Raw genomic sequence first — 16,450 nt, forward strand, 5'->3', positions numbered from 1 at the left:
ACATCAGGGAGGATGAAATGGAGCTTGGCTTTGAATAAATGAAAGTTCTCCAGTTGGCCAAGGAGGAGGGTAGGCATAACAAGAACAGGGAAAAACATCTGCAAGGCCAGAGAGTTGTTAAAGATAATGGCAGGTTCCAAGAACAGTGAGAAGTTCAACGCAATCTTTAAAAATAAAAGCCTGTCTGGTAGTTATAATGCCTTGCAGCTACTGCCCCCCGCCTTGCCTTCTCTCCCCGACCACGCTGCTTAAAAATGTTGCCTCCACTCTTTCTCCATTTCCTCACCTCCCACACGCCTCAGCCCACTGCAATCTGGTTGCTTTTACCACGATCAACAAATATCTCCTTGTTCTTAATCTAATGACACATTTAAATCCTTTTCTTGGCTTTACCATAATATATGACACCGTTGTTTCTCCCTACTTTTGTAATGCTCTCCTGCGTTGGCACTAAAACCACTGTCTCCTGGTGTTGTAGTTAACTCTCGGGAAAATGCTCATCATGGGACCTGAGACCTCCTGTGTCTGACAATAATCTACACATAATAGTATCTCCTGGAGAATGTATGGGAGTAACACCGGTGGTTGGTTTCTATTATTCCTCCTCAAGGAATACAAGTTCTGCATAGTTTTCCCCAAAAGACAGGTCCCACCCTTGTAACCTGGGGAAAGAACTTGCAACTTCTGCAATTTTTATTATTTTATTATTTTTTTTGCAGTTTTTATTTTAAAAATCACTTCATGTTCAGAAATCCTAGCTGTTTGTTATTTAGTTTTTACAAAAGAATGGGGGAGTGGTAAGGAATGCCCTCCCCTAAGGCAGCCAAGTGAGCTATGACTAGATATATGTAATTCCTACAAGCCACCCTCCTGCAGAAAGGTAATGAATTGAGTCAAACTAGTTAAACTACCTTTATTTGCACTCTTTTCTGGAACTATTACCCCACTCCCTAGGTGAGATTTCACTGTGGGCAAAACCTATGGGTTCATCCCATTACTAAATGAATCATACTTCCTTCAGGATACAGAATCCTACCTGGACGGAGGGCCATAAATTATACAGACACCTGACTACTGAACACTGTTGCATCTGATAAGGAGGGAAAGGCAGTGGTCTCTGACGTTTGTTCTTAAGGATCAGAGCACAGTCTAGTCAGAGAAGGGAATCCACCTTCATTTGGACAGACATCCATGGTTGCTCCTTCTCAGATTCCTCTGCAATCTTTTTTATCCTCCTCTAGTCTAGAGGTTCTGTCAGGGTATGATTACCAGCTCATCCTAATCTCTTTCCTTGCACAAGTTCATGTATGCCTTCAACTACCATCAGATGGCTCCCAAGCCATCTGCACTCTAAGTTCTCTTGAGCTCCAGGTCTATTCCTGCTACCTAGACATTTCCAATTAAATCTCTCACAAAGACCCCAACTCAATACATCCAAAACATAAATACTCATCCTCTAGACACCAAAACAAAAGCAAACAAAAATTTTCTTCCTGTGTTCCATATCCCAGTGAATGATACCACCATCCACCCAACGCCCCCAAGCCTTCATCTTATACATCTCCTTCAACCTCTACTTCCAACAGATCACAATGGCTTATCATTTCTATCACGTCTCTTAAATCTTTTCAGTTCTTTCTTTCAGGGTAGTAGTCCCTCTACCCTGACCCAGTCTACAATCATTTCTTGGCTGGCGTATATCAGCTTTCAAACAATTTTTTCCTTTCCTTGTCCTCTAATATAAATTATTGGATTGCAGAAAATCTGACTCTTCACATTCCTTCTGTATTACCCCAGTCGTCCACCAATCCTATGATGGCTTTTGGCTGCCCTCAGCATACAGTCAAATACCTCAACCCTGTTAAAAGGCAGACTGTCATGCCCCACAACAAGCAATTATGATTCCACAGATCGTAGAAGGAACCTAGAAAATCACTTTTTAAATAAATACTCCAACTGATCCCAACACAAGTGTCTATGATTCTCATTTTGAGGAACATTTTTAAAAATTCTAGGAGGGTGCTGAAGAATATTGGCTGAATATTAGCTAAGTCTAATTCCTTTCCTTCCAAAATATCAATAACTGTCCAGTAATCAACTTCTACATTCTGACTTTAAAGTGAGGAAACATTAACAGATGGCTACTTCTGATAAGTGTTGACAGCTTAAACCCAGTGTTAATTTTCGGCCAAATATCAAGATCTAATAATTCTCTAAAGCTCTCTATGATGTTAACTACTGAACTACATAATATCCCAATAGCTTCTGGGGGTTCTAAGAGTTAATGCACTCTGTGTTTTCATAAGACAGACAAGTATTAACTAAGGGGATTGATATGATCGATAAACCAAGGTCACCACTTACCTGGCTGCCTGTTTCTTAATAGCCTAATGTAAACTCTAGATCAGAAATCTTGAGATGACTTCAAAGTGTTCATCATTCAAGATCTAACCCTAACACTTAGCAGTGCAAGAGATAACCATTTGGGCTGAGGTTCTTAGTCTAGGTTTCAGTGCAATAGTTGGTGGCTATACCACTTATATCTGAAGAATATGCTCACACAGTGAAAGTGCTTACTAGAATGGGAAAAGACCCCCCATACAGACCAAATAAAAAAGTAAAAAATACACACAGAAGAGCTATAAATTGCTTAAATGTGCAGTCAGCTACTACCAACTTTGTCAATTAGCTGCTAGCACATCCCCAAGTTTACCTTCTTACTCATGAATTTTTTTAAATGTTGAAATAAAAAAAAACTGTACTTAATTGCAAGTGCTGTAATTAGAATCTTTAATTATAATTTAGATCTGCAACTTTCTTTGGACAGTTACCCTAGTTAATGATTCTGAGACAGCAGTGTGTGTGTGTGTGTGTTTGCTCTTTTGCTTCTTAATTCTTTTTGCTAGGCTGCTTTTTCCTCTCAGGCTAATGTCATAACAAATCTACATCACTGACCTGCACAGGAGGACTTAGGAGTTTAAGTCTTGCTACTGAGTATGCACACTGCATAGAAATAAGAGTATTAGCTAAGCTACCAAAAGTGAAATTAAATTTATTCTTTACTGTTTTCCCATTAACAAATTTCTTCTGTAAGACATGAATTAGTTATCTTCATATCCACTTTTATGTGTGGGTAATAATAATGTGGGTATCTTGTACCTCTGCATCATACTAAATTTCTTTCTCTTTAGAATCGCACATATAAGTTTCATTTCTTGACCTGGCCATCCATACTAACACATATTCAAACTTTTCCTCATTATTTGTTTTGCTTTCCAACAAAAGTAATATCAAGATTGGAAATCAGTCCATGTGAGCACCGTGAGGTCCAAGTCATTTCTCTTCACAAAATGTACACGTTTTTAAATTGAGCTCTGTTTTCCCTAATATATTTATAATATGAGTAAGTGTGTGTGTTTGTGTGTGTCTGTGTTACATGTGTATATAAATTACTCAGCTTTCATTTTCTTCTCTAGATTTGGACACATATCAAACAGCAGCTGTTGCATGGTCAAACTACCTCTTGACTCGCCCTCAAAATCCTCCTCATATCACACATTATTATGTACACCTATTATTAGTGAATTGACTCTCAGCTCCAAGTCCACCCTCCTTTCCCCTTCTTTGTGACACAGGAGAAGGGCTTTGTAAACAGTGCTCCTTCACCAGCTCACACAATATTAGGCTTTGCCATTAGAAGGTGCTGGAGGGATACTGTCATGTCATAGCAAGGGAAGAGGGCTTTTCTTTCTGGTTCTCTTCCTGGTTCAGGTGCACTGTCATTCTCTGACACAGTTTCAAAGGACTGCTGAGCTGTGAGTTGTCAGCCAGCAGGCAGGATATTCCTCTGACCAGCTTCAGCATGTACCCTCATATGTTTCTTCACCAGCAGGAGGTGCATACTCCTCTAACCATAAAGTCCTCTCCAGTGAGCTCTAAGTCTTGGCCTTAGGGGAAGGACTCCTTTACAAGTCCTGAGTTCCTTCCTTGTTCATGATGCTTCACCCCAGAAGCAGATGCTGCCCTCTGCATCTGCTAAATCTATATTGCTTAGAGTCTTCTTTTACATTTTTATTTAACCATCTTGTACTAATCTATAATTCATTTTATGAGATATTCCCTGTTCTAATTACCGTTATGGATCCTTTCCTCTAACTGGACTCTGATGATAGAGTAAGTAACCCAGTTAGTGGTCTTGCAACTAATTAGACTCCCCCTAACCCAACTATTGGTAAGACTGAGTAAACAAGGTGCATAAAGATGGAAATAAAGTAGAAAATTTGACATGACCAAAGAGAATTCTATAGGATTATGTTAGGCTAGGTGATTCAAAGAAAATGTGTATTAGGAAAAAACGTCTAGGGCCTTCAAGCATCTCAAGAGCCTAAGAGATGTTAAATATGTATTTCATTTTAGGGAATTTCTCAATATACAAGTGCATGTGCTCACATACATACACACACATAATCCAAAATACATAAAGAAAACTAAAGAAATAAAAATAAGTGATTTTTTAATATTTAAATGTTGCCAAACACAATTCTACTCAACTTAATTCAACCTATATGGTTTGGAATATGAGTGCATTTACATATTTAATATAATGTGAGGTAGTGTCCCCCAAAATAAGAAAGCCTATCTTGAGCCTGTTAAAATTTCTTTAAATTCTTGGGCTAAAGTCACTGAAGACACCAACATTCTGAATTCAGTTCACAGATGAGTTTAAATTTGCTCTATTGCCAATGACTATATGCCTAACATGAGCTCCCACCTTTTTATTTTTATATATTTATTTTTGCATATAGCTTATTAATATTTATTTCAAATTTATTTCAAAATTACAGCAGCAGACAGGACACACAATTGCTAGACGCGTTATTGCCTGATCGTGACTGCTTCACTCAGACACGGTCCTGTCCCAGTTCTGGGACTTGTTGTCCTTAACCTTGAGTGTTCAGCTTCACACATCAGCATTCCCTGCTCTGGGCTGCAACTTGACATCCGTGGATTCCTTATGCTAAGCTTTAGTTCTTGCAAGAGAATTATAATGCTTTTTCCCATTTTCTTATTTGATTTTTCCCAGAATTTAGGATTTGTAAAAATATATAAATTTCCCATCAAATGCCTGGAAGAAATTCCTACATGGAAACACTAACTAAACGATCACAGTTTCTTTTTATTTTCCCTTTTTTTTAAAAAAAAAAAATCAGCTTTATCGAAGTATAATTGACGAAAAAAATTTTAAGGTATTTGAAGCAATCATAGTGGTGATTTGATATACATAGTGAAAGAATTCCCTCTGTCTAGTTAATTAACATATCTATCGCCTCATATCTATTTATTTATTATTTGTTTGTTTTTGGCAAGAACATTTAAGTTCTACTCTCTTAGTGAATTTCAATTATACAATACAGTGTTATCAACTATAGTCACCATGCCTTACATTAGATCCTCAGACCTTATTCATCTTGTAGCTGAAAGTTTATACCCTTTCACCGAACTTTCCCTATTTTCCCCACCCTTCAGCAGCTGGCAACCACTTATCTAACATCTCTCTTTATGACATTTTTATTCCACATGTCAGTGATGCAATGCAATATTTGTCTGGTTTATTCACTTAACATAATACCCTTGAGGTCCATCCACGTTGTCAAAAATGCCGGGATTTCACTCTTTCTCATGTGATATATACATCACAGCATATTTCCATATCTTGGCCTTGTGGAAAATGGTGAATAAAAAAAAACGAGTTCAGGGCTCCCCTGGTGACACAGTGGTTGAGAGTCCGCCTGCCGATGCAGGGGACACGGGTTCGTGCCCCAGTCCGGGAAGATCCCACATGCCGCGGAGCGGCTGGGCCCGTGAGCCATGGCCGCTGAGCCTGTGCTCCGCAACGGGAGAGGCCACAGCAGTGAGAGGCCCGCGTACGGCAAAAAAAAAAAAAAAAAAAGGAGTGCAGGAAATTCCCTGGCGGTCCAGTGGTTAGGACTCGGTGCTTTCACTTCGGGGGTCCAGGTTCAACCTCTTTTGTCGGGGAACTAAAGATCCCACAAGCTATGCAGCACAGCCAAAGCAAACAAACAAACAAACAACAACAATAACAAAAAACCAGTAGTGCAGATTTCTCTTGGGGATCCTATTTTCATTTTGAATATCTATACCAGAAGTGGATTACTGAATAATATGATAGCTCTATTTTTAATTTTTTGAGAAACTTCCATACTGTTTTCTATATGATTACACCAATTTACAAGGCTGCTAACTGCACAAAGGTCCCCTTTTCTCCACATCATTGACAACATCTATCTCTTGCCTTTTTTTAAAACTATTTTTATTGAGGTGTAGTTGATGTACAATATTATATGTTTCAGGTATACAACATACTGATTCACAGTTTTAAAGGTATACTCCATTTATAGTTATTATAAAATATTGGCTATAATCCCTGTGATGTGCTCTACAATATATCATTGTAGTTTATTTATTTTACACATAGTAGTACGTACTTCTTAATCTTGTACCCCTATCTTGCCCCTTCTCCCTTCCCTCTCCCCACCAGTAACCACTAGTTTGTTCGCTCTATCTCTGAGTCTGTTTCTTTTTTGTTATATTCACTAGTTTATTTTATTTTCTAGATTTCACATATAAGTGGATAAGTGATATCATACAAAATATCTTATCTTTTTGTTGATAGCCATTCTAACAGGTGTGAGGAGAGATCTCATTGTGATTTTGATTTACTTTTCTGTGATGATTATTGATGTTGAGTATATTTTCATGTACCTCTTGGTCATTTGTATGTTTTCTTTCAAGAAATGGCTATTCAGTTTTTATTCCTTGTTTAAATTGGATTGTGGTTTTTGTTTTTGTTTTTTTACTATTGACTTGTACCAGTTCTTTATATATTTTGCATGCTACCCCCTTATCAGATACATAATTTGTAAATATTTTTTCCCATTCTGTAGATTGCCTTTTCATTTTATTGATGGTTTTTTGCTGTGCAGAAGCTTTCAGTTTGATATAGTCAGTCCTACTGGTTTATTTTTGCTTTTGGTGTCAAATTTTAAAACATCATCGCCAAGGCCAATGTCAAAGAGCTTAGTCCCTATATTTTCTTCTATGAGTTTTATGGTTTCAAGTGTTACATTCAAGTCTTTAATCCATTTTGAGTTGAAGCTACCAGCTTTCTAAATTTTTCAGTGATCCCAAAGAATGGTCAGAACAAAGAAGAGGAGTATTAGTTTAATCCATTATCACCAGTGGAAAAAAGTCTCTTCATATATTTTGCCAAAAATATAACTGTTTGTCTAAATCCCTCAAATAACAAACAATTGCATGTCTAGAAAAAGCATATATGAAGATATGTTTACTTTTGATTTTTTCAGGTAAAAGAATTCACTCTGCAAAATGAACAAACAAAAAAACTTTAGCATGGTAACTGTTAGTATTAATATTCACTACACAAAATCTAAAACATTGAAAACTGATATTTTGGGCTCTTATATCATTTGCCGTTCTGTTTTGGCTGGTGATAAAACACAATAGCTAACCATATAAGAATCATAATTTATATAATATTCTGCTAATTTTTCAATGTAGTGCTTGACAAAATTCTGACTCTGCACTTGACTCCACATAGAGGTTAGGTGCTCATTCTCACTGTCTCTAAGATAGGGAGCATTTATTAAGACAAGCTTCACAGAAATATTATCTTTAGTGCCAACCAATAATGTTTGGGATACACACTCTTACTAAAAATATGTTTCTGTGATCTTTTCAAGTTTGTGTACACTGAAATTAACCTATGGAAAGAGGAGGATTAATATTTCAGATCATGATATAGGATACTACAAGGGAGGAGGAGAGTTATGTTGAAAAGTGTGATTTTTTCCTGTGGTTGCAGAATTGTAGCTAATGCCTGAAGTTGGGGGGAAAAAAGCACTTAAATCTTCACATTCTAGTTTGAAAGAACTTCAAAGATCAGTAGTGTTTGGTATCAACCACCTTCCCAAAATTGGGGGTCATGACCCCTCTTCCACTTTACATCTTCAGCCATCCAGGTTAATGTAAAAAAGAACTATGAGGTCAGAGAAATGGCTCTGGGTGGAAGAAAAACTGATTTTTTAGTGATAAAAACCAGCATATCTGCTCCCTACAGGAAAGTTAGGGAGGTCCCAATAAAATGGATAATTATGGGAATGTAAACTGGTACAGCCACTAATGAAAACAACATGGCCGTTCTTCAAAAAACTAAAAATAGAGTTGCCACATGATACAGCCATCCCACTCCTGGGTTTATAACTGGAAAAAAACAAAAACTCTAATTTTAAAAGACACATGCACTCCAGTGTTCATAGGAGCATTATTTGGAATAGCCAAGACATGGAAACAACCCAAGTGCCTGTCAGTAGGAAATTGGCTTAAGAAGATGTGGTATATAAGTACAATGGAATATTACTCAGCCATAAAAAAGAATTAAATATTGCCATTTACAGCAACATGGATGGACCTAGAGAATTTTATACTTAGTGAAGTAACAGAGACAGAGAAAAACAAATAATGTATTATATTACTTACATATGGAATCTAAAAAATAATACAAATGAATCTATATTCAAAACAGATATAGACTCACAGACATAGAAAACAAACTTAAGGTCACCAAATGTGGGGGGGCAGGGGAGGAGGGGTAAATTAGGAATATAGGATTAACAGATACAAACTACTATACATAAAATAGATAAGCTATAAAGATTTACTGTATAGCACAGGGAATTGTATTCAATATCTTGTAATAACCTATAATGGAAAATAATGTGAAAACAAAATAACTGAATCACTATGCTGTACACCTGAAACTAACACAATATTGTAAATCAACTATACTTCAATAAAAAAAAATTGGCTAATATTGTTAATGAGCATCTGAAAAAAAGGAAAACCTTTAGTTTTTGTGTGTTTATCGATGTGGAAAACCTGCACACTTATCCTTCCCCTTGGGGTATCAGATAAAGGGAAGAAATTGGGAAGAGATGACATGATGGAGAATGGCCAGGCAAAGCAGGGACAAGGGCATCTCCTCTAATTCTCATTCCCTGACCATAAGGAAGGTGGATGAAAAATAATTTCTACAAAAAAACTTTTATAATAGAGCACTGTAGATAGCAGTAGAAGTGGAAGACGGATTACTAAAATTCTTATGCTTAACCAAGGGTTTATCGATGATGAATCTAGTGCACTGATTTCTAACCCAACAGACTAATTTCCCTCTTCTACTGATCTCATTTTAAAGAAAAATAAAGACCAGTTCCATAGAATTCAAGAATGTTAAGATTCTAGTTTCCTTTAGATTAATTTATATGTATGACTGTATGTCTTGTATTTATGTAGCTAGGATGACAAGAAATCCACCTTACTCAATGTTAATAGAAGGTTTCCATTCGTAACACCGACCATAACCACAACCTGTGAGAAGCAGTTATGTATGAAACTGCCCCAGACGTATGGAAGTCAAGCAGGGGCCTTAATCGTAAAAAATGGTTCGGACTTCCCTGGTGGTGCCGTGGTTGAGAGTCCGCCTGCCGGTGCAGGGGACATGAGTTCGTGCCCCGGTCCGGGAAGATCCCACATGCCACGGAGCGGCTGGGCCACTGAGCCATGGCTGCTGAGCCTGTGCATCCGGAGCCTGTGCTCCGCAATGGGAGAGGCCCATGTACCGGGTTCTCAGTAATATCATTACTTTTATTTAAACAATTGTTTGCCACACTGCAGCTGGGTAGAAAATTTTGAAAATAATATAAAATATAAAGGGTTAATCTGAACACTCAAGTTAGAATGGTGCACACAGATATAAGCAGATTAACAGCCTTAACTCTCCATGTATTTGGGCAGACTAAATAGGCATGAGACAGATCCAGAATCTATAACACTAAAAATACGTGTTTATTCTACGTTACCCCCCAAACTTCCCATTATATGCAGTAAAAATACTGTTTAATGAAAAACTCACCATATCTGTATCTGAGACGGGGCCAAAACTGGTCACATAGATGTTAGTGAAGACTTCAGTAATACTGTCTGGTGTAAGAAAAAGAGATTGAATATAGATATTATATAATGAGAACCACAGGACAGAGAAGGGGTCAAGTACATGGCATGGTTAGAAAGTTCTGTGATATTTGGGAATATTTCGTTTTTGCTTTCTTTTCAATGTTCACAACCAACAAAAATAGTTGTATTGCTTAATTACTTCATAGGGTCTTACAATCCTAAATGTTAAATGCTTAGAAGGATTATGACATTCTAATTTGGAAACTATACCTGACTAGAGCATTTTGTTTTCAGCACACTGCTCAGAATGAATAGTTTCTCAGAAACTATCTTAAATGTACCACCAGTACGGAAAATAAAGTACAGTTAGTATGGTTACTGTTTGATACAGTCCTGTAATTGACCATTAAACCAAATATTTCAAATGGTATTTCATGATGGTAGAGATTTAGTTTGTAGATTGTAAATTAGTGTATCTTCTCAATAAAGCACAAACACATTGTTAATCATTATAAATAAAAATAATTCATATTTTATAAAAAGCTTTATCATTCAGTAACATAAAAATAAAAGCAAATAACATTCATTAATCACAAGGATTACTTCCAAACAAGCTTGCCTTTACATGTGTCTAAGAATGCCTATACCGCAAAGATTAAATTGAATTAGATTTGAAAGTTATGTAACTTATAAAGTGTAGCACAATTAACTGGATTGCTTTATTAACCAGGTGATTTAGATCTTTGATTTAAAATAAGCCAAATGGCAATTGGGGGAAAACTCAAAGGAAAAATTTAAAACTAAAACCCTTTCAGTGTTCTTATAAGAAAAAAGTACATCATTAATTTCTACCATCATAAACTTAATGCCTTAACTGCTAAGTGTCAAATGTGTAATTCTACACAAACAATATCATGAAATATTTTAATATTATACTGAACATTAATTCACAACCATGAAAGAGACAGTAAACTGATTCTGGAATATTGTATCCACTAAAGCAAAAATAAAAACTAAAAGGATTTTGAAATAACAGAGTAGACTGAATGCTTACTCTTAAAAGGACTTGAAATGTAATAATCTACATGAGAAATCTATGAGATAGATTCTCTGTTATCATCCCAATATATGTGTACACTGATGTACGGAAAGTTAAGGAAATGTGCCCCATGACCCACACTCCATTGAGTGGATAGAGCCAGGTTCTAGGAACCAAGCACTCTGGCTCCTGAGCCCTCAGGGTAAACAAAGCACTGTACCACAGTCAAGAATAAATTTAAAACTAAAAGTGTTTTCTTATCAACTACATATTTCTGTTCACCACAATACTCTGTGCCAAAAGCACACTTATGGTGTTCCAAATAAATATATGCCTTCAACTTTGTTATTTTGTATACTATTTTATTCCAAAAAATGGTATTTGTGAAATTTTGTTATAATACTCATTTGAAACTCATTTCTAAAGTTAATTCTCAGCTGACACCTGCCCCCAAACACCTGCACAGGGTCTCCTTCATAGCTATACAATTTGTGCAGTCACATAGGTCCCTGTGCTCAGAAAAGCCCCATGCCTTGTCTAATGTTCTGTTTTTGCTTCCTTGAAATTCTTCATTATGTTTTGCATAAAGGGCCATGCATTTCCATCCTGGACTGGGCCTCACAAATTATGTAGTTGGTCCTGGATCTGAATTATATATGTTCTTTTCCTCTTACTCATACAAAATCAATCGTGCTCTCACATTTATTCAATAAACAATTGAATAAAACGTTAGTCACTATAGATATTGGTTTAAAATATTCCAAGAGAGAGAAATTAAGATGTTATGGTAGCCTTCATCCAAATATAGGCAAATGGAATTTATTCTCCTTAATCTGGGGTTGTAAAGTTAGAAAAGAGAGTTGATAAAAATACATGAATATATTCATGCTAAGGACATGAAGAATATCCACTTACACACCAAATGGCAAGTAAAGAGTAAAGGAGAACATGATCATCCTAGTGGCTGCAATGAGGTGCCAACTAAGAATCTAAAGAGAGAAAAATAAAATTACCCTCAAAGCTCTAAACAGTAAGAACAACACCTCAAGACAGAACAGAGATATGGGAAGCTACCTTAAAGAAAATAATTTCAAAGTTTATGGGCTTCATAAACACAATGAAAGAATGTATGCATTTCAAGGAATATTTTCCTGCTATGCATGTTCAGAAAAAGTAGAGGAAAATAAAGTGTCCCTAAAACTAGAGATTATAGTGTTACAAAGGCAGCTTACACTCCTGTGAAAAAGTTAGTTGCGTACAGTCACTGCTGCTGAGAGATCCAGTAATCTGAAGTCTGGAATATTTACTGAATTTAGAGACCTGGGAGCCATTAGTAAAATAATGTGTGCAGAGGCCAGCTTGAAGTGAGGGAAGTGAGAGAAGAGGAAGAGCCTAGAGTGATTTTAAACAACCTTTGAGAAGTTCAACTGTGAAGGGAAAGAGGACTCCAGCAACAAGGGAAGGTGGGGGAAAAGAAACAGTTTTTGTTTGCTTGTTTAAGGTGGAAGATAGTAAAGGATCTGGCAATGCAGATGGAAGAGACTAAGGGAGCCCCTGAATATTCAGCAGACAAGATCAGTGAAAGAGGAATATTCCTGAGTAAGCAGGGAGTGCATTCATTAAAAGAGATTGACATTATATACGTGGAGGGAAGAAGGAGGAGGGAATATCCTTAATTATGTCGGGGTGAGAAGACAGAATGTTGAAATAAATGGAAGTAGGTTTTTGGGTCTAGTGGCAGGAAAGTTCCTGGAGAGGAGAGAAATTCTGAGTTACGTGCAAAATATCTGTGCATTATTTTTATTATAATAGATGATGATTCCAAGTCAAAATTTGATAGTATAATTATATTAATAACATTTACAATAGTATACATCCATAGAAGACCACTGTAGCATCTGCTGCCAGTTCTTTGCCCATAGCCCCTTGACAATCATGATTCCTCTACATCAATGGTCCCCAACCCCCAGGCCGTGGACCGGTACCGGTCTGCAGCCTGTTAGGAACTGGGCCACACAGCAGGAGTTGAACGGCGGGTGAGCGAGCGAAGCTCCATCTGCCGCTCCCCATCACTCCCCATTGCTCGCATTACCTCCTGAACCAAGCCCTCACCAGTCCATGGAAAAACTGTCTTCCATGATACTAGTCCCTGGTGCGAAAAGGTTGGGGACCGCTGCTCTACATACTGGGATGTTCTGCTGCAAGTTCCTGTGATTCTCTGCCTGAGGGCTTTTCCTGGCTGTGCAGGGCAGGGTGTAATTGCAGAAAAGTTTGTGATTCTGGGAACAGCCATCAACCAACAATGGATGAGAGTTGGAGGAACTATAACTCAGCTTTCTCTCCCTCTCAGTGGAGACAACCCTAAGTCATACTCTACACCCTTTCCCAGATGACTTCAGTGGGAGGAAACTACAACTGTCCCCAGCGGTAACCTGCTCATCATGGTACCCTGCTTTGGCTGGCTGTCCTCCCTTCCCTGTATCACTTTGACCTCCCTCAGCTAGTGCCCACTGATAGCCCTTCCCAGATGATTGTGTATCTTAGAGTCTGCTTCTGTGAGAAGCCAAAGCCAACTACAAATATCATTCACATACTCTAAGAAGAAAAAAAAAGATAATAATTAAGGAGTCAGGAAAGATATTAATTGTATTAAAAGATATTAATTAATTGCAGCTAACCATCCAAGCAATAAGCTATATTGTCTTCACCCCTGTAATTTAGATGTAACACTAGTACTAATAAAGGCACACACTCATAAGATGGAGAGTAAAATCAAACTGTAAATGACATCCCTTCAAGATGATGTGGGTGTTAATAATTTTGCTTACCATGTGTCATAAATAGGATGTCATGCAAATTTTTTTTTTGCGGTACGTGGGCCTCTCACTGTTGTGGACTCTCCCGTTGTGGAGCACAGGCTCTGGACGTGCAGGCTCAGCGGCCATGGCTCATGGGCCCAACCGCTCCGCGGCATGTGGGATCTTCCCGGACCGGGACACGAACCCGTGTCCCCTGCATCGGCAGGCAGACTCTCTACCACTGCGCCACCAGGGAAGCCCTCATGCACATATTTTAAGACAAGTTAGCCATTGCTGTTTTGCTTTACTCTCTCAGCAGCAACAAAGACATTTTGCTTCCTGGGATGATTTCTGTTAACACCTACATGTGCCATTTGTCATCAGTCAAGTTCAGTAAAGTCAGCAAATAGTTCACCGACTTTTGTGTATATGGCACTTAATGTTCCCTATTAAAAGTTGAAAACTTGGAATCTGATGATATAATTTGTCACCATTCCACCACAAAAGAATTGCTGCCCCTTATCCAATATCTTCCTCCCAGTAGACACTTAACACGTGTTTGATAAATACAGGGCGCATAAAATCAGGAAGAGTTAAGACCAATAATAAAACCAATATGAATTGTGTTTTCTTACAATCATTTTTCATGATAGTTCTAAGCTTTGGTCTTTGATTCTTTGCAATGATTTAGAAACATGAAATATAAACATATATTGAAAACATGAAATTTCCTCTCAGTGTAAGACTCCTGGTGCTTTTAAATTTTTGAATCTTTGTATATTCTCTTTGTTCTTGTAGTTTTGTTTATTTACTTTGATTTTTTTCCTACTAATGAAAATGCATTGATTTAAAAAGTATAGCACATTTGGGGATCCAAAACAAGAATCAAGGTGGCTGTATGTTTATGGACAGGACACAAAGTCCTCAAAGGATAAACTAAACATACCCCATCATGACAGTCACTGATTATGGGTTACAAATGACTCTGACTTTGAAATCACTGGAGGGTTTATCTATCCCCCAATAAGGTTTGGGACTGTTCTGGCCCTTAGAACCATCACCAGGTAGAAAATTTGTAGTACCTTCTCTTTCTTTGAAATGTCTTTCTTCAGTACCGAATGATTCAGCTTGCTCTGGTGAGGAAGCTGAAGACACACCTCTCTCCCCAAAGCACTAGTAAAGGAAATCAACTAGGAAAGCGAAGAGGAGACTGAATGCACATTGATTCCCATGGATTTAGTGGGACCGTTTGGTTCAATTAACAAATAGCTACTAAGAGTTTACTAAGTATTGTCCAGAGACATCCCTGCCTGACAGACAAGGGAGAGAATGTTTTCAAAGGGAAGCTGTTAGTGGTGCCAGAAGCAATTTATGTTCCTCAAGGTAACGTTTCATCAAGGCTTTGCTACATGCTCAGTGTGGGACTCTGACAGGGGAAAGAATGAAGATGTTCTCAAAGATCTCACTTTTACTATCACAGGTTAGATTCTCTTTTGAGGAGATTCTAGTGACCCCATCCCATTTCAAGTTGTTAAAGATGGCATCCAGAGCACACGGGATACCGTAGAACTCTAAGAGTTCAAAGTTTAGTCTGAGCACAGGCTATTACATATCTAGTATCCCTGGGTTAGTTAGAAACTTGGAGCTTATTAATCACCAACCTGAAATCCTATGCTGTTGTCTAAGTACTGATAGAAACCAGCTTAACAACTAAGTTATGAGAATTTAAAAATAAAAACTATGCTGATATAAATTTACATTTTGCTCCCCAAATACATATTAATAAAAGATGATTCTCATGTCCAATATATATAAGGATAAGCTTTTACCTTTTTAAGATAATGAATTATTTTATAAATCAACATAAATTGAGCATTCTTAATGCACTAAGAACTACAATTCACATATATATGTGTGTGTGTATATATATATTACTAATACAAAGGATTGAAAAAATTCCACTATATTAATTTTCTTTCTTATAAAAAAGATGCATAAGTTAAAGCTTGCTAATTGACTTTTTCTTTTATGACCTTTTCATCATCCTCACAAAATACTGCTGTGGACAGCGATATTTTTGTTTACTTTGCAAAATAATTTTTCAGTTCTTTCTTTTCTATTTTGTAGAAGGAAAGCATTTAAATGTAATAGAAGTATAGACATTGAAAACACTAAATTTCAAAAGCTGATACAGGCCATGGCTTCAATATTCAAATTTCTGCCTCCTCTGTTTCTAGTCTTGGTAAAAGTCACCATCATTTTGTCAGTTGTCAAACTTCTAGTCTCAGGCTGAACTTCTTACTCATATCCAGCATTTTAATTGTTGACTGGGTTCTGTTGATTATATTTCCTACATCATTCTTGACTTTCCCTTCTCTCTCAATCCTCACTGGCAATGACCTCTGGACTGGCCTCTTTTAGTTTTCCTGCTTCTAGTCTCACCAACTCCTCCTACATACCCTCCATGACACTGCTAATAATAAATCATGTGATGTCTCTTCTCTGATCAAATTTTTCTCAATGACTCTCCCTTGCCTAAAGATCAAGTTCGAAGATCACAGCA

The 16,450-nt window shown here is 37.3% G+C and overlaps 1 protein-coding gene across 2 annotated transcripts in view; it reads right to left on the minus strand.

Annotated features, from left to right (window-relative positions):
- Positions 1-16,450, minus strand: part of GABRA2 (gamma-aminobutyric acid type A receptor subunit alpha2) — a gene marked incomplete at both ends in the record, with an annotated part of 119,091 nt that overhangs the window by 60,200 nt on the left and 42,441 nt on the right. For both annotated transcript variants that reach the window (XM_079698274.1, XM_079698273.1), the window contains one exon: positions 10,010-10,077. In XM_079698274.1, coding sequence (XP_079554400.1) covers positions 10,010-10,077 — 68 coding nt within the window. The remainder of the gene's footprint in view (positions 1-10,009; positions 10,078-16,450) is intronic.

Source organism: Hyperoodon ampullatus (assembly GCF_949752795.1).
Source record: "Hyperoodon ampullatus genome assembly, chromosome: 1".
Lineage (NCBI taxonomy): Eukaryota > Metazoa > Chordata > Mammalia > Artiodactyla > Ziphiidae > Hyperoodon > Hyperoodon ampullatus.